The sequence below is a fragment of the Lycium ferocissimum genome, chromosome 7, assembly GCF_029784015.1.
Source record: "Lycium ferocissimum isolate CSIRO_LF1 chromosome 7, AGI_CSIRO_Lferr_CH_V1, whole genome shotgun sequence".
NCBI lineage: Eukaryota > Viridiplantae > Streptophyta > Magnoliopsida > Solanales > Solanaceae > Lycium > Lycium ferocissimum.
The window spans coordinates 60404443-60428095 of record NC_081348.1 but is presented as its reverse complement, the minus strand read 5'-3'; the positions used below and the strand labels follow the sequence as shown (position 1 = coordinate 60428095).

Genomic DNA, 23653 nt, shown 5'->3' with positions numbered 1-23653 from the left:
TTTGAGTGGAAAAGTGTATGCAACAAGAAAACGGTTGATGCAAGCTTGTTTGGAAGGAAATGCATTATCTTCACATCATTCACATTATGCAAAGAAGTAGTGCTACTAGCGCGTTTTTCTTAAAAAATTTGGTCAATCAATGCATGTAAACACATGATTTATATTGCTACATTGACACTAATCATGCAATTTCTTTTTGTTGTGGTTTCCTTGGTGGTGGTATTAGTTATCATCCCATTAGGAAATTGTATAAGAGAAATTGCTTTGATCAAAGTTGGTACAAAAGAATGCGGCAAAACACATACAAAGGATCTTCCGATTTGTTTTGAAAAAATATATAAAGTAGCCCTAAAAAAAAAAAATAAAAAAATTAGATATCTTTTGCTTTTGAATAAGGCACTAATTAAAAGAAAAGAAAGTTGTCTATGATTTATATCTTACTTGAGCCGCATCGGAGTTCCAATATTCGAGGAGAGCCTTAAATTGAGATTCTGAAACTTCTTTAGGCCTTTTTGCCATTCGAATTTCGTCATTGGCATAGCGATAGTAGTGTTTCTTCTTCAACCCATTCTTATACTTTCTCCAAGCAAGTTGAATTGTTCGCAAAGCCCATTCTTTCGCAACTTTAGGAATGTCATATTTCTCCTACAATTTGGTGCAATTGGGTTAGTGCAAAAAATCTGAAATATTTTCAAGTAAAAATTGGAACATTGAGAAATTCAAACCATGGTATAGTTCCACATATCATCATGTGTCTTCAATTTCTTCCATTTAAACACATTCAGAGGACAGAAGGTCCCATTCCTTGCCAATGTGCCGAGGAAGCTACCCAACTCTTTCACAATTGCTTCAGTAGGACCAATGGGTTGGTGCAACTCATTTAGCACGATCAGTTTGCGCTCACTCCGTCCATGTACACTTTGCATTTGTGTTCCACCTCTTTTTCTTTTTTGAGTGGAAGGGCCTGTAATAATATGAACCAAACAATTTATAGTTATGCAGACAATTGGTCCGGACCTATTTCAAATTTAGTAATTTTAGAACATGAGCCTGCTTGCTTATGAACTATTTTTAGTAAGATAAAAATTAATTCTAAAACTAAATCCAGACAATACAACTATCGATTTTATAAGCTAAAGACTAATTCTAATTTCAAGTGCATGTAGTTTAAATCTGTAAAATCTTGCCTCCTTCGCCAGATTGGTCATTTGCTTGAAGATTAGTAGAATCATGTGGATCTTGTTGGATTTGTTCAGTAACTGCTTGTAATGCAGGAATGCTGGAAAGTTGTGAGGTTTGTTGCACTTGTTCTTGTGCTTCTCGTGATTCAGGAGTGGTGGAATCCAACAAGACTTGCTCATGTACTGTTTGTGCTGCAAGACAAGTAGAATCGGGACACACTTGCTGCACTTGTTCCACTTCAGATCCAGCTAGAATGTAGTTTGAGTTCTGCTTGTGCTTGTAATCCTTTTCATTTGACTTATTAACATGAGGTTCTGGAATGTATTTTGAGTTTTGCTTGTGCTTGTGATTCAAAACCCTTTGGCTTAGCAAAGATGCAACTGATCCAGGTGGAATGAAGTTTGAGTTCTTAACTCTCTTGCTTTTTCTTGAACTCCCGTCTTGATTCATGATTACTCAAGTCTCTGCAAGTTTTAGAATATGAAATATAAAATTGGTTAGCAGAATGTCAGTGCTGTAAACGAAACAGTGCTGTAAACGAAATCAATCAGAATGGCAGTAGGATTATATTATCTAGTACTATTGTGACACAAACTAGGACTATGAACTCGAGTTCTACTATAAGTAGGCAGGGCATTAATCTAAGTAGAAATAGATAAAAGTTCACACTAAATAGGCAAATTAACGAGAGAAACGAAACATGATTTTCTTGCATTAAGAAGGGATATTCTTGTAGAAATTCAAGAAAAGATCATAAAATATGTATGAAAAAAGGCATTTATCAGACGCTCAAAATAAAAAATGAAACAATGATGAGCATATATAAAAAGAGTTCAGAACTTTATTGTCTAATCATTTTCCTCCATGGAATCCCAATCAGCATCATCGAACTCATCCTCCTCTTCCGATGTTTCCATAATTGTATCTTCTGAATGTTGTGCATTAGATGGAATATCAACGACATCAGCGGGCACATCTTCTCTTGACCATCTAACGTCACCGTCATCTAATCTAGTTGAGGGACCAATGTCATCATTAGGCTCCCTCCAAAATGTGTCTCCTATATTAGGACAATTCTCTTTCTCTAGATCATACAAATCAACAGGGACTTTATTCCTTGCATAATAAACATCTTTCTCAACTGGATCCGCCACATAAAAAACTTGATGAACTTGTGATGCCAACACAAAAGGATCATCTTTACTGCATAACTTATTGAAGTATACTCGAGTTAACCCATATTCATCTACTTCATTATGAAACCAATCACATCTAAACAGTACAACACTAAAATGGCCATAATAATCAATCTCAATGATATCTTGAATAACTCCATAATAAATAACCTCTCCATCTATGGGATTTTGGTCCCTAGAACTAGCAAAACTATCTGTTGTTGCTGCTAGCGTCACTCCACTATTTTGAGTCTTTCGTGGGGCATCCCGACTTTTTGTATGAAATCGGTATCCATTAATGAAATATGCAGTGTATCTCTTGCCCACCACATTAGGCATTCTAGATAGCCATATTAGATAATCGGGTACTTCAACATTTTTAACTTTCTCTTCAAACCAACTGCTGAATTCCCGACTATGATTCCTTGCTCTTGCCCATGCGTTTGATCTAGTATGATTACTCATTACATTCTTATGTTCCCTGCAATCATGAATATTTGAAATTTAATATTTAGGACTTTATAAATTGAGCTTAACAAACGTTATCATAACGAAATGAATGAAGTTTAAAATATAAGTAATTGTTATGTATTTGATCTTACTCGATAAACTTTTCAACTTGTTCATCTCCAGTGTTGAATAAGGCATACCGATGTGCCTCATAACGTAACTGTGGATCCATCATAAAAGTCGAATCCTTTTTCTTCTCAATTCCAATTGGATGACCTATCTTAGGGAATATAGGTGACAAATTCTGAGCACATTCATCATCCTCAGTCTCGTACCTACTGAATCTTGTCTTCACACCATCGCGTAGGTATCTTGAACAAAAGGTCAAGCACTCTTCAGCCAAAAAACCCTCTGCTATTGATGCTTCTGCACAAGATCGATTACGAACGAACGTCTTCAACTTACATAGGTGCCTCTCATTGGGATACATCCAGCGAAGATGAGTCGGACCCCCAAGCTTAATTTCATTCACTAAATGAATAGGTAAATGTGGCATTATATCAAAAAATGCTGGATGAAAAATCCTTTCCAGGTCACATATTATTTCAACAATTTCAGAATCCAATTTCTCAAGATCTCTTCTACTTATAACCTTACTACATATAGCTCTAAAGAAATTGCCCAATCTAATCAAGGTTAATGAAACAATCTTGGGCAGCACTTTTCTAACGGCAACCTGGAGCAGGTAATGCATTATAAAATGAGCATCATGACTCTTGTACCCCGATATTTTCATCTCCTTCACTTGCACACGATGTGATATATTAGAAGCACACCCTTTTGGTAATTTGGCATTTTTCAAGACGGTGCAAAACAACCTTTTCTGTTCGGGCTTCATGGAGAAACAAGCTTGAGCCAAACTTACATTTCCATCATTATCTTCTATTGGTTGTAGCTCCTTTCGTATCCCCATTTCTTGTAAGTCATAGCGAGAATTTACATGATCCTTTGACTTTCCATCTATCTCCAGTAAAGTCCCAAGCAAACTGTCACATATATTCTTTTCTATGTGCATCACATCAAGATTGTGCCTCAATTTGTTATGTGCCCAATATGGCAATTCAAAAAAAAAATAGATCTTTTTTTCCACGGACCCTTATTATCTCGAGGCCTTTTTTTTTTGCCCTTTCCAAACACATTGTTGAATTCATGCAGCTCTTCAAGCACTTCTATACCCGACAAAGGTGTAGGTGCAGGTCTATGCTCCTCCTTACCATCAAATGACTTCTTATCTTTTCGCAATGGATGATCAGAAGGCAAAAATCTACGATGACCCAAGTAACACATCTTACGACTATGTTTGAGATATTGAGAGCATGTGTCATAATTACAAGTGGGGCATGCCAATTTTCCCTTGGTGCTCCATCCTGAAAGCATTGCTAATGCTGGAAAATCACTAACTGTCCACAATAAGGCCGCACGCATTCGGAATGTTTGGTCGGTTTCGCATCATATGTTTCTATCCTGTGTTCCCATAGTTCCTTCAATTCTGCAATTAGTGGTTGTAGATACACATCTATATCATTTCCTAGAGATGATGGACCTGGAATGATCATTGACAACATAATATACTCCGGCTTCATACAAATCCATGGTGATAAATTATAGTTCATCAACATAACAGGCCACGAGCTATGAGAAATACTCATGGTTCTAAATGGGTTGAAACCATCACTTGACAGACCCAATCTAACATTACGAGGATCTCGAGAGAAGTCTGGGTACAAACGATCAAAATCCTTCCATGCTTCCCCATCAGCAGGATGCCTTAAATTTCCATCATTGGGTCGTTCATTAGCGTGCCATCTCATTGCAACAGCTGTTTCAGAACACATGAATATCCTCTGAAGCCTAGGCTTTAAGGGGAAGTACCTTAAAACCTTCGCAGGAATTTTAGAGCGTGAATTAGTCGAGGCATCACCAACACTCTTCCATCTAGAAGTTCCACAGACAGAGCAGTTACCTGCTTTCTCATTGTCCTTCCAAAATAACATGCAGTCATTAGGGCATGCATGTATTTTTTCGTAATGAAGACCCAAATCTTTAATCACTTGTCTAGCCTTATTGAAAGACTCTGGTATCTGAGCAAAGGGAAATGCCTCTCTTATCAAATCTAACAAGTCCGAGAATGCTACATTACTCAAACCATGTAATGATTTAAATAAGTACAACCGAATGGTGAAACTCAATTTATTGAAATTTTCACAACCCGATATAACTCTTGTTTCCCTTCCTCCAATAATTTAAAAAATTTCTTTGCATCTTCGTGATAAACCGTGTCGCACTCCTTCTTCATGCCCTGACTCACCCTCTACATTTCTAAATGTATCATGAAGTAGTCCATCAATGTCGTCACGCAAGTTAGAACCTTCATCGTCATTTATTGGATGCGGTGTATTTCTCGATGAAACCCCTTCTCCATGAAAAACCCATTTGGTGTAATTATCAACAAAACCATGAACAACCAAGTGATCCTCCACCACATTTCTGTAATGCCAATAGCGATTCATGCACTTCTTGCAAGGACATAATATCTCATTTCCTTGAGAAGCTCGTTCAAATGCCTTATCAAGAAAATAATTCACTCCATCAACATACTCTTCTGTCCATCTTAGGTGATTCATCCAACTTTTATCTCCATTATCCATTTAATCCTACATATCACAAGCAAATCACCAAAATTAAGATTCATGCTAAGCTTAGAAACTGAAGTCAAGATCACCAGATCCCTTTAGCAACAAGTAATAAAAAATAAAGATAAAATTCTAGACATGTTCAGTGAAGTCAGGATTTAGGTAGAGCAAAGCTTTGAACATAGATGCACTTAAATCAAGTCAAGGAAATTGGGGTGGTACAGATCTAAAAAGGTCCAGTTCTGTAGAATAAATTAAACTTCCTAACTAGGTGTTCCTTGTTCACAATCTTTCTCCACAGAAGTACAAAATCTGAGTTTTTTATGTGGAAGAGTATTTCTTTTTACTCACTGTAAATGCCACTTTTTGATAAAGTGATACCATTTAATCTCGCAAGTTTTACGCGGGTTGGCTACCACCACCCTCCTCCTTTATCCGGTTATTTACTAGCACAATATAAGCAAGCTCACACCGACATAACCATTATAGCTAACCATTTTGTTATAGTAACACTCGTGCCTTAAAAAAAAAAAACAATAAATAGCTAAATGAACTAATTATTCTTGTTGCAACTGTAATATAGCAACATTTTAGCCTACCAGTCCACTAGTTAACTTCACAAAGTCCAGCTCAAATAAGCAACTTCTTATTTAAAAGTAATGATACTTACAAGTTCCTATCGACCACACAAAATCTTGAGTTTAGCAGTTTATAAAATTACAGTAAAAAAAAACGAAACAGATAAGCAAAAAATTAAACCTTAAATTGGTCTTAATTGGAAATCATGCAGATTGGAAATTCAGAGGATTGAAACACTTGGATGCTGCACTATGCTACTTAATCTGGCTAAATGAGTTGCTACTATTTGCAGCAGCTTATGATGAAAAGATACAGTGGAATGCAGTGATCCATTGCTATCTCCATACTCAAATTCTTTGGGAGGAGAGTAGGAGGGTAGCTGTTATTATTAAGCTGGTTTTCTTCTTTGCAGGTGAAGTATTGATTGAAGGAAAAAACTTTGCAAGAATTTACACAGATTCAGGAAATGATATAGAGTACAGAGTTGGCACAAAAATAAACAACTGTAGTCTGCAGATTAACAGTGTGACTGGTTTTACTGGTTTTTTAATTTGCAGATATGCAGGTTCATCAAAAATGCAGCTAGTGTTGGTTTGTATTGGTATTGATAGCAAAATGCAGAGCTCACGAAAATTTCACTTCAAAGTCAATTTTTCTTGGTAATACAAGTCACAAAACACCAACTTTGGTTTGCACGGATCGAAGTGGGGTTGCTTGTGCAAATAAGGTGGTTTTTAAAAAAAAGTTACTAGTTAGATAGACAAGGATATGGTCATACAGATCTATGTATTGACTCTTCTTCGCCTTATGTGGTATTAGCATTATATGCTCATCCTACTTTTAAGAATTAACAATATGTGGAAATGGTATTGGCTTTAGGGAGTATGCGATAGTTGGAAATTTGCCTTAAGGTGCTAGTTTCCTCCAGAAATTTCATTGAAGCAAAAGAGCTACATTATAGTTAAGTTGTGCAGGATTCAAATGGTTGCTGTTTTTCATGTGGAATATGGATACATGACTTTTGCATGGAAACAACAAAGAAATTATGCAGAGTCACACAATGAGAGGCAATCCTGGGAGTGTAGCAAGTTGCGACTTCTAACGCCTCCTCGTATTGTTGCTTTGGTTTTCTACAACACATCGACCAAGCAAAAGAATTACACTAAGATATTTTGAGTAATTTCTTGAGAGGATAGTTGGTCAAGTTGTGCATCAAGGGGCCAAGCTTGGGAAACAATTTGATTGACACAAGTACCGATGGAATGCGGTAATAATAGCGGTATGAGTTACTGCGCAGCTTTTACACCGGTGTGATCAATAAGATGAGCAACAGGACACAACATTGCATGCGAATTTCTATCATTAACTCATTTTATCAAGTTTTTGTTTTTTTACCACATACATAGTTTAGGCTTTTGTAGCACCAACTCAAGACATCATCAAGTCCTAAATTGGAACACTCCAACCTTAGACATAGCATTAACTTCAGGAAATCGGTAATAACCTTAATAACCATGATTTAGCTATTCGAAAATAGTAAAGCTCACACATTTCACTAGATATTTACTAAATTGAAGTAGTTCCATCCATTTCTTATCTACTTTAAATGATATAATAGGAAAATAAGCAACCGATATTGTAAAAATATTGAGACAAAAACTCAATAATTTGAACAAACCAAAATCACAATTTTAATGAAAACGAAGAAAAAGATGAAGGGACATGAAGAAATCAAAAGCCCTTACCTCACACTAGCGATTCACGGGCTCTGCGATGTCGAACCAGTCATCTACGAAGTGACCAAAGTGTCGTAGAAGAACACTTGGGATTCTGGGAGAACAGTCAACATCCTTAAAGAAAAAAGCGTGCTCGCGATGTCGAACCACTCGTTTACGACGTGATAAAGTGTCGTTGAAGAACACTTGGGATTCTGGGAGAACAATCAAAATCCTTAAAGAAAAAACTTTCTTTTTCCTGTTAGCCAAGACCATTGAATTCTTTTCACATCATCAACAAGAAACCAATAGGTCAAGCAATTATATGACAATATGTAGGCTTATTTGCATCGGCGGTGGCTTATTTCAAATTTTAGGATCTAGAATAGCAATAAAATACACTATATGAACCTTTTTTATTTGGACCGAACACAAAATTGCATAAACGTTTCTCCTTTGTCTTCCACTTCCCTGTACCTAAAGAGATTTCTTCATTTACTATTTGACTTAATGCCTTCTCCTTTGAATTTAATCACATGAATATTGTTCCAAAAATACATTATTCTACTAACTGAAACCAATAAAATTTTCCTCTGTAACTACATTTACGAAGCAGAGCAGCAATAATCTGGCTTTTTAACTGTATCTTTTCAGCCATTCAAAAACACCATGTCGAGAAAAAGATAAACTTTCTATACTTTATAGCCACTTCCATGGTAATTTTTAGTCACTCAAGATATGGTCGATTAAAGTTATACACAAAATTACAAGAAGAAACAAGTTTAGATCCAACATCAGGTCCAGAGAAAACAATTTCACCACACTATATGAAATCACCACTATAAAATGCACCCAACAAGAGTGAAATTGCAGAGAAAGTAAAAGGAAAAAAGGCAAATCTCAGCTTTTTCTTTTGACAACAAAAATAGGGAAGAAAAGTGATATTGTAGAACCAAGCAAAGCAAAGACCCAACCAAAAGGCTTAAAATTATTTCAAACCCACTTCGATAAAGGACCCAATTTAATTGTTTGTTGAATATCACAAAAGGGGTTCTATTTTTTAGCCTATATACGAGTTTCCTGAACTTAGCTTATATCAAATACACTATCCACACCTCACAGATTAAAGAAAAAATAAGAGATTAAAGAAGAAATTCAAAAATAATCAGCAAAGAACTTACAATTTCTTGACTAATGATGTCTCAAATATGTCTTCTTAGATTTCTCAAACAACCACTTCTTCTAACCATTTAGCAAACAACCCTAGAAATTAACTACACTAATATTTTGAAAATTCAGTTGAAAAAGACCAAACAACAATATAAACAGAGAAGATGAAATGAGGAGTTCTGACGGAGAGGAGTTCTGATGGAGAATGGTTAATGGAGAGGATTTTTTTGTTTGATACGTTCATCAGATGAAAGAGAAGACATATTAGTTTTGATTTAGGAAATAAATGTAAAAAGAAAATAAAAGAAATGATTTTGGCGGGTTAAGCAAAAAATAGAGCGGGGAAATTAAAGGGTGGAGGGAATTAAAACCGTTCCAATAGATAAAATATTTCATTTAATAGCTGTCACAGATAACATTAACAGCAACGGTTAACAAATGTGTTGCTATAGGTAACCCTATAGCGACGGTTTTGTACAGTGGCAACGGTTTAATTATTAACCTGTACCGGTGTCCCCAAAACCTTTTGGCAACGGTTTTAACCGTTGCAATATAACATCTACAACAACGGTTTAAGAACCGTGGCTAAACAATCTGTTGCCATAGGCTCAATTTCTGGTAGTGACATAAATTTCGAGAATCAGAAGTTGAATGGCCAAAAGACCTAAGCTCTCATGCCTACTATGTATCATACAACTATTTTCCAAGAAGTGAACAAGATTTAAAGAAAATATGGGATTTGCAAACATTGATATAAGAAGTGAAGCATTTATATCAATTCATAATTTAAATATTTGGGGAACAAGTTTGTGGCTAGGATAGGGATATAACTAGTCACCGTGTTTAATTACTTGGTGTAAATTTAGTGCCTTCGTAATAGATTAATTCCATAGAAATATAGGATTAATTCATTCTGAATAGGCGAGTAGTAATTCGGGAGAATACTACGAGTAATTATAATCTGGTTAATTAGCAACCATAGGTAATTCGGATTAAGGAGAAATAATTCGAGAGCACAACAGGATTGGTGAACGGTCTACAACCTTGAACATTCATCTCAACTGAATTTGAATTTATAACAACCATTTTCCTTGCTACAATCTCAGTCCATCATTTTATTTATTCCAGACGTAGATAATAACAAAATTTCAATTTGGTGAACTTGATTAGATAACAAGTTCTAGTTTAATTTAGAGAATAGTTAATCACAAGTCTGTGTGGGTTTGATACTTTGAGTCATCACTTTATTACTCGACGACCACGCTACTTACGTGTGCGTTTGGGAGCAACACCTAACTTTAGACCTGTGGGCTGAAAGCTTTCAAACTTCAACCCTTCTCCATTAAAGTTAGATTGCCAAAGCCTAACTTCATATCCGAAAGTTTGAAGTTCACACTTTACACTTGACGTTTGAAGTTAGACTTTGACAAGTTCAACTTAAGACACGAAGAACTAAAATTGTTCAAATTTGCAAATTTCAGTTTCAATCGTACAAACTTGAATTGTCGCTACTTTGCGTGTGCATTGAGCAACACATAACTTTAGACCTGTGGGCTGAAAGCTTTCAAACTTCAACCCTTCTGGATTAAAGTTAGATTGCCAAATCCAAACTTCACATCCGAAAGTTTGAAGTTCACACTTTAGACTTAAGGTTTGAAGTTAGACTTTGACAATTCCAACTTAAGACACGAAGGACTAAAATTGTTCAAAACTGCAAATTTCAGTTTCAATCTTACTAACTTGAATTTGGTTAAAAAACGACAAAACATCAAATAATTCGTATTTTTTGACTTTTCTTTAAACAACAGTCCCCCAAACACCTATTTGTACACTTGCCCCTAGAAAAATAAGTTAAGTCAATGTAGTTAAAAATATTGATCAAGTTGAGATAGTCAAAAAAATTAGGACAAATGGATCCTGAACACATTACTCACTATGTTTCAATTTGTTTGTCTTAGTTTGACTGGACAGAGAGTTTAAAAAATTCAAAAAAAAAAAGACTTTTGAATTTTATGGTTTAAATTAAAGATATGTATAATGTACCAAACTGCCCTTGAATCATGTGATCTTGAACATGCTATGTTGGGTTGAAATTAAAGAATTATTAGATGAAGAAAGATATAAATTTTTTAAAACAAGTTAAACAAACAAATTAAAATATAAAGAATAAAATTAGTCTCCAAAAATAACATTTTCAAGACTACTAATTGCCTTTATTTTTGTTGGTACTGCCAAGCAAATATCCTTTCACGTTATGCAGAATTTAAAGGAAAGCAAAAATTTAGTATGTTTACTATATGTTGTTGTATTTATTTTGTATCTTGCTATTTTCTGTCTATTTTCTTACAATTCTGCATAGGACACCTTTCTTTTGAGCCGAGATTTTATTGGAAACAGTCTCTCTATGCCATGAAGGTAGACATGTCCCACAAAGGTAGAGATAAGAGGTGTGTTTGGTATGACAGAAAATGTTTTCCTATTTTCTCTTGTTTAGTTGCATTAAATATCTTGAAAAATATTTTCCTCAGAATAGGAGAAAATGCTTTCCTTAAAAATTTGAGGGAAAACATTTTTCGGATTCAATAAAACCACACTAACGCATCCCACCTCCACCTCTACCACCTAACCCCTATCCCACCTTAACCACCCACACCACCTCCCACCAGCCCCTACGCCCTGAGTTTTCTATTTCATATATATTTTACTTTTTATAAAAAACTTATAAAAATCTTAAACCTCCCCCTCCCCACCCCTCACCTGAATTTTCTATTTCATATATTTTCTTTTAATTTTATAAATTTGGGAAATTTGTTCTTATCCCCCGCCGTACCCCCACTACTCCCTCCGAATTTTCTATTTCATATATTTTATTTTATTTTTATAAAAAATATAAGAAAATGGAGAAAAATTTCTTCTCTCTCCCCCCCCCTCTCTCCAATTGTAATTGTATTTTATCTTACTTTTATAAAAAATTAAAAATTAAGTATCTTGGGTCCATTATCTAAGGAAATTGGGAGATTGACAATGATGTCACATACTGTATTGGGGCAGGGTGGATGAAATGGAGGCTCACTTCTGGAGTTTTGTGTAATAAGAAGGTGCCTACCAAAACTTAAAGGTAAGTGCTACAAAGTGATGGTTAGACCAACTATGTTTTATAGGGCGGAATGTTGGCCAGTCAAGAAATCTTATGTTCGGAAGATGAAGGTTGCAGAAATGAGGATGTTGCGGTGGATATGTGGGCATACTAGGAAGGATAGAGTTAGAAATGAAGTTATTTGTGATAAAGTGGGAGTGGCTTCAGTGGAGGACAAGATGCGGGAAGCGAGGTTGAGATGGTTCGGGCTTGTGCAGAGAAGAGGCACAGAGGCTCCGCAACCCCAATGTGGAGGTGTGAGAGGTTGGCTATGGATGGTTTCAAGAGAGGTAGAGGTAGGCCGAAGAAATATTGGGGAGAATTGATTAGACAGGACATGGTGCAGTTGCAGCTGATCGAGGACATGACTTTAGATAAGAGGTTGTGGAGGACACGACTTAGGATAGAAGGTCAGTAGGTAGTAGAGTGTAGTCTCACAAATCTTTCCATACTAGTAGGCGTAGCATTATCCTTGTAGCTTATTGTCTTTCGATTTCTGTTACTATATGTTTTCTCTTATACTTCAATTATCATATTAATTTGGTTTACTTAACAGTTTGTTTTTTACATAATGCTTCGTTATGCTTTCTATTGTTTTTTGGGATGACCTCTTTACCTCTGTTAATTTTTATTTGACCTTTTTTCAAATGTCTTTTCTTGAGCCGAGGGTCTATCAAAAACAACCTCTCTACCTCCCAAAATAGATCTTGGGGAGGTCTCTACCCTTCCCAGACCCCACTTGTAAAAATATATTGGGTATGTTGTTGTTTTTGTTTTATAAATTTTTTATAAAAAATGGAAAATATTTCTTACTCTTACCCCGTAACCCCCTCCCCCTCCTTACCCTGCCTTTCTCCAACACCTTCCACCCCAGCTACCTCACCATCAGAAGTTGCACTTCAAATTCAAATCTCATAGTGTTTTCCTTTGAATATATGTAAATGCTCTTAAAATGACATTTTCCAACTTGCGAATCAAACACAAGAAAATGAGTAGGAAAATCACTTATTTGCCGAAAAAATATATTTTCGGAAAACATTTTTTGTCATACCAAAACACCCAAGATTTAGATACATACTACTCTCTCAAACCCACTAGTGAGATTACATTGGGTATTTAGGATATATATAGAGTAGTAATAAAGTGAGTATTAAATTGAGAAAATTAATTGAAAATTAAAGAGAGAGAGAGAGAGAAGAGGAACGTGTAATAATGAAGAAAAGAACTCAACCGAACAAGCAAAGCAAAGCAAAACCATAACTTCTTCCAAAATTCTCTTTTTTGCACAACAATTTTCTTACCCTTTTGATAATAATGGCTTCTCTAATCCAGATATGTGTCAAATTACAATTTTTTTAAAACCCTTTTTTCCCTTTGGTAGATATACATCTTATTTTCCATTTTCTTCTGCAATAAAATGATGGTTCAATTCTTGAATTTTTTGCCTGGTATGCCACCAAGATTGAATTTTTAAGGAGATTGGGAAAACCCCAGAAAGGTTTTGTTGAGGAAAAATGGTGGAAGGTATCAAAATTAAACTTTTTTTTTATAGATCAAGAATCAGATATAATTCTGTGTGTTTTACCATTTTTTTGGATTTTTCAATTGCTGGTGTTCCTTGGGTTTTAGAGATTTTTGGTTTTTGTGTGCTGTTTTAAGTTGAGTTATGGGTAAATTCAGTTTCAGTTTATGCATTGTTGTGAGTTTAAAGATTCTGCTTTTACAGCTTTCAAGTATGTGATATGAGCTTTAGATGTTATCTTTCTGTGATTAGTTGTTTTTCTTAATGGCACATTTTTTGTAGATTAATTAAGCCTTGATGTCCTCTTTAGTTGTGTGTGGTAGAAAAAATGATAGAAGGTATCAAAATTATACCTTTTTTCTGTTACACATCAAAAATCAGATGTAATTCTGTGTGTTTTATCACTCTGTTGGATTTTTTAATTGTGGGTATTTCTTGGGGTTTAGAAATTCTTGGTTTTATGTGCTGTTTTAAGTTGAGCTCTATGGGTAGTTTCGGTTTCTGCATTTCTGTGATAATGAGCTTTAGATGTTATCTTTGTGTTATTGGTTGTTGGCGGGTTTTGCACATTTCTTGCAGAGTAATGACGCCTTGATGTGCTCTTTTGTTGTGTGTGGTAGAGAATGTTAATAGCTGCTAGTTTGATGGTGTGTAAATAATGTAAATCATGCTTCATAACATAAGAAAATAAAAAATTAATGATAATGTTATGAGCAGGATTCACATAACCAAACTCTAACTGATTTGGGATTGTTGATTGATGATTGACTGCTAATGGTTCCAAACTATCAGGTGGATTGGGCAATTTGCAAGATTGAATGTTCCTTTATACTTGAAGATTTATGTGTAATGTAGGTGTTTTGTGGTTTTGTGTGTAGGTTTTGGGGGGGGGGATGGATTTGAGAGTCTTGCTGATACAGTCAAAGCCTCTATATAATAGCATCATTTGTTCCGACTTTTTTTGGCTACTATAGAGAAATGCTGTTATAGAAAACATATAACATAACATAACATGAAAGACCGGTTCCACAGAGAACATGGCTGATATAGTGAATGTTATTATAGAGAGGTCTGACTGTATATGGATTACTTTATTTGTAACATGATATTGGCAATGTCTTGACAAGGGAAGTGTTAATTGGTTATGATGATAGGGAATGGATTGAATTTGGAGATAACTAAGATTATCTATACAAATGATTAATGTGATGTTCCACTACAATGGTGCATGCATAGCAGGATGGCATTCTGAGGACTATAATTGGTTGAAACTTGAGATACTGATGATCGAGATTGCATTTTTTCTTTCGTTCTATGCTAGGCGCATGACTAAGGTCACTGGGTATCAGATATGTAACATATTTGCATTGGGAAATGCCCTTTTTCCTTTCATTTTCCATCAGAGATGGAATTCAAATTGCTACTTTAGCCTCTAAATATGCAATACATAAAAGGAAGATCTTGATGAGGGTTTACACAGTCAGTGCAACTATGAAATCTATGTTATTCCTTTTTCTCTAATTCTTTAATCCTGTGTTCTTTGGTTAATTTTTATGTTGCTTCTAAATGAAATGAGTTCCCTGAGTTGGGGAGGGGTGACCAAGTAAAGCTTCTTTTTGTACATGGAGGATCGGATTTCAACAAGTCTCATTTGTTCTTCATAGGATGTATCACCAGTACAGTCAGATGCGTAGAGCTGTCTGCAACAGCTGGCAGTTGTAGCGATGATTTAATGATATTCTGTGTGGGAACTATGCTGTACCTTCATGTTAAGATGATCTTTTGAAGAAGAAATATGGCCATTTGGAATTACTTGTCCTAAAAAACAGAGAAAAAGAAAGGAGAATGTATGACCAGAGTCAACTCAGATCTGGTTTTTGAAGTGTTCCATTGTCACTGAATTGTTACACACGATCCCCTTCCAAAGTCCCCTTCTCTAGTTTATTTGGGAACAGTTGATAGTCCTTATTTCCAGCTTGGATAATAGTTAAGTTGTTGACGCTGTTAATCTTTTGCAGATTTATGTGAAGTGCATTCTGAAGATGATAAAGGTCACCCTGAGAAAAACAGGAAAAGAATAATCAAGACACGTGCTCAGGTCGAAGCACTGGAGAAACTTTATGAAGGTAATTGATCATACTTACTATATATATATATATATATATATATATATATATATATATATATATTTTTGCAATGAACCACAACATCATGCCTGTTGTTTCAGACTTAGCAGTAAGAGAAAGTTTATAATTTTTCAGAACACAAATATCCTACCGACGAGCTGAAAGCTGATCTGGCAGAGTCATCGGGGTTATCAGAAAAACAAATTTCTGGGTGGTTTTGTCACAGGAGGCTGAAGGACAAGAGGCTGGCGAAGGGGGAAATATATTCCAATGGAAGACAAGATCGTTCAAGTGGTGTTATTCAGGATCATGGCAGCGGATTTAGGCAGGATTCTTGTGGTAGCACCAAGCAAGCGGATGATAGGAAATTTGATCATCGGGAAGTTGAGAGTAGAAGATTAACTGGCCCGGAACTCTCAACTGCAGATGTGACATATGAGGTTGGAACTCATTTTAGACAAAAGTCTAATCGCATGGACGATGAATCTTCAAAGAGCAGCTCTTCATTACGGAATGAACGTTTTTCGCAAAATGCAGAACCATACGATATAGCAACTTCAAGATACATATCGCAGAATTTACCCACTGATTTTAAGGGAGTAAAACCAAAGAATGGCCCGTCTGGGTATTTAAAAGTAAAGGGTCAGGTAGAGAATGCTGCAATTACTGCTGTGAAGAGGCAATTGGGTAGGCGCTACCGACTGGATGGTCCACCACTTGGTGTTGAATTCGATCCACTTCCTCCTGCTTCTTTTGAATCATCAGTGCCAAACCCTGTCAATGGTGAGGTCAAATGCTTTTTTTTTGTTCTTTAATCCAAGTTTTATGTGCCTGTTTGGAATTACTATTTTCGCTTCAGCTCATGTGTCTTTGTCTTTCAGGAAGATACTTTTTTCTGCTTTGCCATGCTTAATTCGTATTCAGCCTAGCTGCTTAGTTTTGATTTGTTTCGTGCTATACACGACAAAAACCCTCTGTCTTATCAAAGTTTTATCTCAGAAAAACATGATATTGATAGCTTCTTTTTTTCTTTTGATAAGATATTGTTTTATTAAAGCAAGTACCAAGGAGGTACTGCAAAAGTACAACAAAAGGATTACATTCTCACGCAAAGCTTTCAGCTCATAGTTTTTATGTATAAACGAGCTGAGAAACGTCCCCCACAATCTGTTCCTTACACCAAAACAAAATTGCACATATATTTTACAAAAGATGTACATTGTCTCCCAAAGCATCTTCCATGACCATTCCACTTCCCAATTATCACGCTTTCCAGCAGCATGCCGTAGCAGCTCTTGACAGAAAAGGTTCCATTCTTTTCTGTATTCCATCTTAGAGAACTTTTCTTGCTGTCATCCAAAGTATAAGATTCCAATGGATTTAGTAGCTGGCTGACATCCCAGTCATTCAAATGCCTTCTAAAATTTAGCTGCCATCCGTTTCTTGCAAAACAATCATAATCATAATCCATCTTACTATACTTGGTATTGATAACTTCTTTCCACAGTTCTTCCTTTTCATGTTGTATCTCCATAGCCATTTAAACATAAGACTCTCATTATGTAATCTCAAATTTTTTTTACCCATGCCACCTCTCTTTTTACCCTGCATTATGTCTTTCCACTTCACCGGATGAAATTTCCTCCTTTCTTAGATACCTTCCTATAAGAAATTGCTTCTCAACCTGTTTTTTAATCAAGTAATAACCTTTTATTAATAATGGGCAAAAAAAGTACCCGTATACAAGGAGGATACCAAAAAGTAGAAAACCACACAAAATATATGGTTTTTTACGAACGACATCCAATCTTCTAGTGGAGCAACATCCCACACCCTGCTTCTTTCCAAAGTCCAGCTAAACAATTCTTCTCTGTCTGTGCCTGTAATCATCTATTGTATACCGGACAAATATAATATTCCTCACCACAAGCGAGATGCTACGCTTCTGAACCTGTTAATTCTCTTTCTATATTGACTGAAATAGGCACAAGAATCATGAGGTAGCAGGTATACCCTCTTACACACTATTGACAAGAGTCAATCTTCCTTGGAAGAACAGGTACTGGTCATACAGGGGGATAAGTTTTTCTCACATTTGTCAATTACCACTTGCCACATAGATTGGTCATTATTTCTGGCACCTAGGGGATAGAAACATGATTGTGTTATCTGCTACATTTTCTAAGATAACTTTATTATGGAAACATGATTATGTGGCCAGCTGCGTTTTACTCATAGTTCTTAACTTCTTATTATAACATCAATGTAAAATGCACCCAAGGGTGTTGCTAAGTGGCCAGTGAAGTTAGATTGAAGACCAGATTAGGGTTTGAATCCCAGTAAAGGCAAAATCGTTAGGTGATTTATTTCCCTGTGCCTAACCTTTGGTAAATAGAGTTATCTAGTAACTGTACTAGGAAAAGGATGATGGTCCCCGTGAACTTGTTAGTGCTGACAAGTTGGGTCTGTCATCAAAAAGTTGGGCCGGACACCACAAAAAAGATCTAACTGAGAGTTGAACATTTAAATTCTTCTAAGTTTTTCATAACTTGCATATTATTGCACTTATGCAAGGTATCTACTCTTTAAATTCAATAGATATAGTTATGATTACACATAATGGAGTGTGCTAGTCTCTGAGATGCGATTTGTGAAGTTTTTTCATGTTTTTCTTGATTTAAGACGTTTCTATTGTGCCCCTCTTTGTTTTGCTTCAGCTTTTGTTGTGTCGTGCATATTTGTCCATCCAGAATTACTAGCTTCTTGCTCTGACACTCATATATTGGCAATAAGTATAATTGATTATCAAAAAAATATTGGCAGCAACTGTTGAACTCGTGTTCTTCCCATCTGAGGGGATTAAAATAGGAACATTTCATTATTTGATCAACTATGCTAAGCACTTTATTATATACACAGAAGTTTGCTTTTTAAATTATTCATAGGCATTAGTCTGTGGTAAGTGACATTGACGTTGTAGCCAACCTTGATTATGTATTTATAATAAGAGTTACGAGGAATTTTCAAGCTGAATGTGAAGCTCTTATTAGTATGTCCAGTATCATCTCAATTCTGGGTTATATATCTGCTAGTTTATATTTGTTGGTGTTACATTTCTTGTTTATACGTTTGAAAAATGGATTCTCAAAGTGTAACTTATTTCCTGATACAAAGTGTTGCTCTCTGGTACTGTCATATGAATGCTTCTCAGACCCTTATTACTCTACAGAAGCTGTTCCAGCTTGCTCACCAGATATGTCCAACGTCTACATGCGGTCAAATGTAAGTGGATCTTTCTGCATTCCTCTTTATCGGTTCGATTTACGAATCTCAAAACCATCAACATTCTGCATATTGGACATTTGCACAAGAATGCTTAAATTGTTCTGTCAACTAGATCAAAACTAGAATTTAGACGATATTTTTAACCCTTTACTACCTGCAGTCAAGGCGAAGGGACTAAGGAAGTGCTATGTTTAGAACTCTGCTTTAGCAAAGCCGCACAATTTGTATATATTAGTGTTAACTGCACAGCAAACTGCCCTTTTGATTACTGATATGGAGGCCAAAGTTACTGAATTGGTTTTTATCTCACAAAAGCTTGTTCAAACTCAACAATACATCTTTGGTGAATTAGAGTTCATTATGGTTGGATTATTGGACCAAATTTTCTAACTTTAGCTAATGAAATTTTCCACCAAGTGTTGTCCAATGTAGAGGAGCTAACTGTCTCTTGTATGTATTTGCATCTCTGGTTGCTTCTTTAGATAATACTCCTCATTTTCCTTTATTTCGTTGGGAACCTTCTAGAATTATCTTCCTTTAGTCCATGAAGAGAAACTTATTTCAAAACTATAAAATACCAGATTGGATCTTTCTTTTCATGGAACTATTCTAAATCCACAGGGGATTACTATGTTCAGATAAAGATGGTTATAACAGCGGAACATTTACCTGATCAAAAAGAAAAGATGGTTATAACAGTGGACTTATCAAATTAAGGATCGTTATAGCAGCAGAACTTTTAGCAAAGAAATGGGAGTTTCTGAAGGCTGTTTCATTGTGTCGTTTTACTTTAAATATTGTAGTATTGCTCTTTCTGATAAAAATTTTATAATACACTTCTATAAAGAGATAACCCGACTAATCACTCTGTTATAATAATGATGCTTTTTCGAGTGACTTACCCGTACTATGTCTAAAGTACCAAATTTAGTTCTTTATAGTAAGTGGAATTGCTGTCCTAGAAAAAGATTAGTAATGGAGTTCAAACTTAAGCAAAGTAAAGTAAGGTGAGTTCTGTTGATTTACTTTTGAAACAGCTCTCTGTTACGAGAATCACACTTTTGAGGTTCGAAAGGGATGTTTGCACTAATCAAGATAATTCCTATAGAATGGTGTTTTGTGAATACACCAGTTATTTCATTAATCACATTAGTGCCTTTCTTGGAATTGGAGATCAAAAAATGAGTCTGGAGTAAAATCTGTCCTTGGAGATAAAAATTAGTCCTGTATATGTACTTTGTTTCATTTTTTAATGTGTTTTATCTACAAGGACCCAGTTAAGGATGGACTTCTTTACTTGCTTTTTGGGGCCGCTCATCTTATAAAGTTACCATATATAGATCTTACCATCTAAACCAAAGCGCTTGTGATATCTCGTTTCTTGAATTATACATATTTTTCTTTTGCATTGCCTCATCAGGGATTCGGATCCAATTCCAAGTCCAACTCTCATGATTCTGATCTGGGTGATTTGAGCTTCAAAAGAAAACCCAATTCTGCTCATCCTGAATATCGCTTCAACGCAAGGCCTATGCAGAAGTCCTCTGAGCATAATGAATATCCTGAGTGGAACTCATCATTAGACATGTATGAAGGTTCTGCAAGAAAAATGGCAGTTGACAGCAGAGACAGCCGTAAGTTTATGGCCAAACATGGATGTGGAGACATGAGAACTAGTACTGGTTCAAGCGATGGTCTTCGAAGTCCCTTTGTTGGAAAAGTCAATGTGGCGCAAGTGACACCTCGGTTCAGTAGCCGCAATGAAGCGAGCCTTAAGGTGTTAGAGAAGGAATATTTTGATCGCAAGCCTTCTGATTTTAAGGGAAGCGACTATCATAATTTTGGAGCGAGAGAGCTCCCCAAAATAGTTGAAAAGGTATAGTACCACTTTGCTTTATACGTTGTTGTTTTACGGTCCAGCAAAATCCTGATACATTTCTTGAAATGATATATAGGACCACATCAGTGGAAAGAGGCCAGCAGTTAATGAAAATTGTAATCTAGTTCCTGTGAAGGTGAAGGTTCAGATTCCCCGACACAATGAGACAAGAGTAAGCTTTATGGTTTTTGTTAATACATGCAACTTCCTTTTGGTTTAGACACGGTTATGAATTCTATAAACCCAACTTTATTTAAAGGTTGTTAAACGAGCAATGAATGAAGTTCCCGACCATCAAGAGTACTTGAGGAGAGCATCCGTGATGGGAATACCACTGCAGACAAATCATCATATAAGGTTTGGCCAACTTAAAGAACTTGATTTTAGACAACCTACTATTTGTTATTCTGTCTATGTATTTTAACATGTTTATTTAATAGGATTTTTGGAATATGGCTCCACTTTGAGATGATCATGGGACTTGATGTCATGACTATTGAGAATCATATTTACCCCTTGAATGATTAATCTTAGAACTGATGTACGACCTTCATTTGTTAATTTTGCTCCATCTCTAGAAGGTTGATCATAAAACAGAGCGCAGGTTAATATTTTTTGGTACCATGTGCAATATTTCCTTGGTAGGTACTAGGTTGTGATGTTATCTGAGTCTTTCTACCTGCTATGACAAATTAAAAAAGCAATGTGTTCTGAGGTTGTCCTCGTCATATTAAAGTTGAGTTATTATAGAATTTTGAACAATTCTTTATGGTTAGCGATGAGTCTGTTTGTGTTTTCTATAGGACAGCTGGAGAGATACCACCTAGCTTTAGTGAAGATGAAGAAACAGAAGACACCAGTTCGTTCGAGGGTTAAAAGATTTGCTTTTGACTGAAGGAAAGTAACAGGTCCATTAGTTTTAGGAATATTTGTTGGATTTATGTGTCGATACAACTCCTTCGGATATGTACAGTTCAAGATAACTTAAATCCAATCGTCTTTACTCCCAGCATGTGAGGAGATCTTTCGGTGTTTGTATAGTTCAAAATATTTGTATCCCATTTTGTAGCTGGATGCTGAAATAGGAATACTGTTTTTGAGTAATATATGCTGTCATTTAGCTTAAAGTAAGGTACTTCCATTATACAAAGGAGGAGACCTTTTCTCAATTTTGTGAATGTCATCCTTGCGCAGGGACTATGCTTATCTACTTTGTATCGTTCCAATTTTATTGGATGTCACAGAAGAGGAGAGTTTTGAGTGTATTCTCTTCAAAGAATCTAAATCATATGAATATGATTGTGCAAGTTTAATTTGTATTGTAAATACGGTCATAGAGACGTGAGAAGTCTTGTTTAGGTGATTTCTTCACATTTGCTCAACCCTGGTGGACAGAGTTACCTGCACGTGTTGGTGGGAGGTAGCAGGTACCTAGTGAAATAGTTGAGTTGCATGGAAGTTGGTCCGAACACAACAATGTGGTATAAGTCGGGATATATTCTTTTCCCAATTAACGATGATGAAAATTAAAACTTCTACTTATATATATATATATATTTGTAAAATGAGGGCTAATAAGACAATATAAAATAAGATATTGATAAGATAAGAGATATAGAGAGGAGGGAAATAACTTTTTTTCTTATTTCAAGTGTATTTTACATAATCTGAGAACACTTACTATTTATAGGATGTTATAATCATCCTAAGAGTTAAAAATATTAAGTGCACACTTTAATAAGTACATGAATCAAATTGGTTCATAGAATGAGAGGGACATAACGCTCCCCCTTCGATGTCCATAGATAATGTGCCTCGTTAAAACTTTACTAGGAAAAACCTAGCGAAAAAAATCCTTAGTGAAGGAAAAAGAGTACACACATCTTGTAATACGTAGTGTTGCCTCATTAAAAATTTTACCAGGAAAACCCAATTGGGACAAAACTTTGGTTAAGGGAAAAAAAGTACAGAGCGTATTTTGCTCCCCTTCATGAAAACTTCACTTGATATCTCGGAGACGACGCATTCCAATCTTGTATCTCAGCTTCACAAAGGTTGATGTTGGTAATACCTTAGTGAACATATCTGCAAGATTATCACTCGAACAGGTCTGTTGAACATCTATCTCACCATTCTGTTGAAGATCATGTGTGAAAAAGAATTTTGGTGAAATGTGCTTTGTTCTGTCTCCTTTGATGTATCCTCCCTTTAATTGAGCTATGCAAGCAGTATTATCTTCATACAGTATTACAGTGTCGTTGGAATCTATGTTTTCAAAGAAAGACAACATAACTGTAAAATATGTTGAGTCATTGATCTCAACCATACACACTCTCGGCTTGCTTCATGAATGGCTACTGTCTCAGCATGATTTCAAGATGTAGTAGCTAGAGTTTGTTTTGTTGAACGCCATGATATAGTTGTATCCCCAAAAGTGAATAAATAGCCTGTTTGAGAACGGGCTTTATGTGGATCAGATAAATAACATGCATCTGCATAACCAATCATTTGTGAATTGAATTCATTAGAATAAAAAAATCTCATATCAATTGTTCCTCGGAGGTACCTGAAATATGCTTAACACCATTCCAGTGTCTTTTTGTTGGAGAGGAACTGAATCTTGCAAATAAGCTTACTGCAAAAGCTATATTTGGTCGGGTATTATTGGAGAGATACATTTGTGCTCCAATTCCACTAAGATATGGAGTTTCATCACCAATGAGTTCTTCATTATTTTATTG

General features: G+C 35.7%; 2 protein-coding genes and 1 non-coding gene across 9 annotated transcripts; 1 reads left to right on the top strand and 2 right to left on the bottom strand.

Annotated features, from left to right (window-relative positions):
• Positions 1–408: 408 nt before the first annotated feature.
• LOC132065799 (uncharacterized) lies at positions 409–8003 on the bottom strand. Of its 3 annotated transcripts, none has more exons than XM_059459338.1 (4): positions 7825–7960; positions 1188–1646; positions 726–964; positions 409–645 (listed from the first exon to the last, which is right to left on the bottom strand). In XM_059459338.1, the coding sequence occupies exons 2-4, from the start codon at positions 1630–1632 to the stop codon at positions 424–426; spliced, it is 906 nt and encodes a 301-aa protein (XP_059315321.1). In that variant the 5' UTR covers positions 1633–1646; positions 7825–7960; the 3' UTR covers positions 409–423. The 3 variants fall into 3 exon arrangements, with proteins under 3 accessions (XP_059315321.1, XP_059315322.1, XP_059315320.1); XM_059459339.1 differs by lacking the exon at positions 7825–7960 and adding an exon at positions 2023–2117; XM_059459337.1 differs by lacking the exons at positions 409–645; positions 726–964 and adding exons at positions 2023–2838; positions 2960–5521 and having other exon boundaries at positions 1510–1646; positions 7825–8003.
• Positions 8004–13285: 5282 nt separating this feature from the next.
• Positions 13286–22039, top strand: LOC132065798 (homeobox-DDT domain protein RLT1-like). 5 transcript variants are annotated; one of them, XR_009416796.1, is made up of 9 exons: positions 13286–13624; positions 15641–15748; positions 15884–16531; positions 18978–19030; positions 20454–20909; positions 20989–21084; positions 21172–21269; positions 21353–21516; positions 21716–22039. XR_009416796.1 is itself a non-coding variant. In XM_059459336.1 (8 exons), the coding sequence occupies exons 1-8, from the start codon at positions 13615–13617 to the stop codon at positions 21737–21739; spliced, it is 1506 nt and encodes a 501-aa protein (XP_059315319.1). In that variant the 5' UTR covers positions 13286–13614; the 3' UTR covers positions 21740–22039. The 5 variants fall into 5 exon arrangements, 2 of the variants coding, with proteins under 2 accessions (XP_059315319.1, XP_059315318.1); XR_009416795.1 differs by having other exon boundaries at positions 18960–19030; positions 21721–22039; XR_009416794.1 differs by having other exon boundaries at positions 18960–19030.
• Positions 22040–22059: 20 nt separating this feature from the next.
• LOC132065843 (U6 spliceosomal RNA) lies at positions 22060–22166 on the bottom strand. Its single transcript, XR_009416816.1, has one exon. It is a non-coding gene; the product is annotated as a U6 spliceosomal RNA (small nuclear RNA).
• Positions 22167–23653: the final 1487 nt, after the last annotated feature.

Coding starts and splice junctions, on each gene's coding strand:
- LOC132065799 (XM_059459337.1), bottom strand. CDS start 3,882: ATGCACATAGAAAAGAATATATGTGACAGTTTGCTTGGGACTTTACTG. Junction 2,839..2,959: donor CAAGTTGAAAAGTTTATCGA/GTAAGATCAAAT, acceptor TCATGATTGCAG/GGAACATAAGAATGTAATGA.
- LOC132065798 (XM_059459335.1), top strand. Junction 16,532..18,959: donor AGTGCCAAACCCTGTCAATG/GTGAGGTCAAAT, acceptor AATGCTTCTCAG/ACCCTTATTACTCTACAGAA. Junction 19,031..20,453: donor ACGTCTACATGCGGTCAAAT/GTAAGTGGATCT, acceptor TTGCCTCATCAG/GGATTCGGATCCAATTCCAA.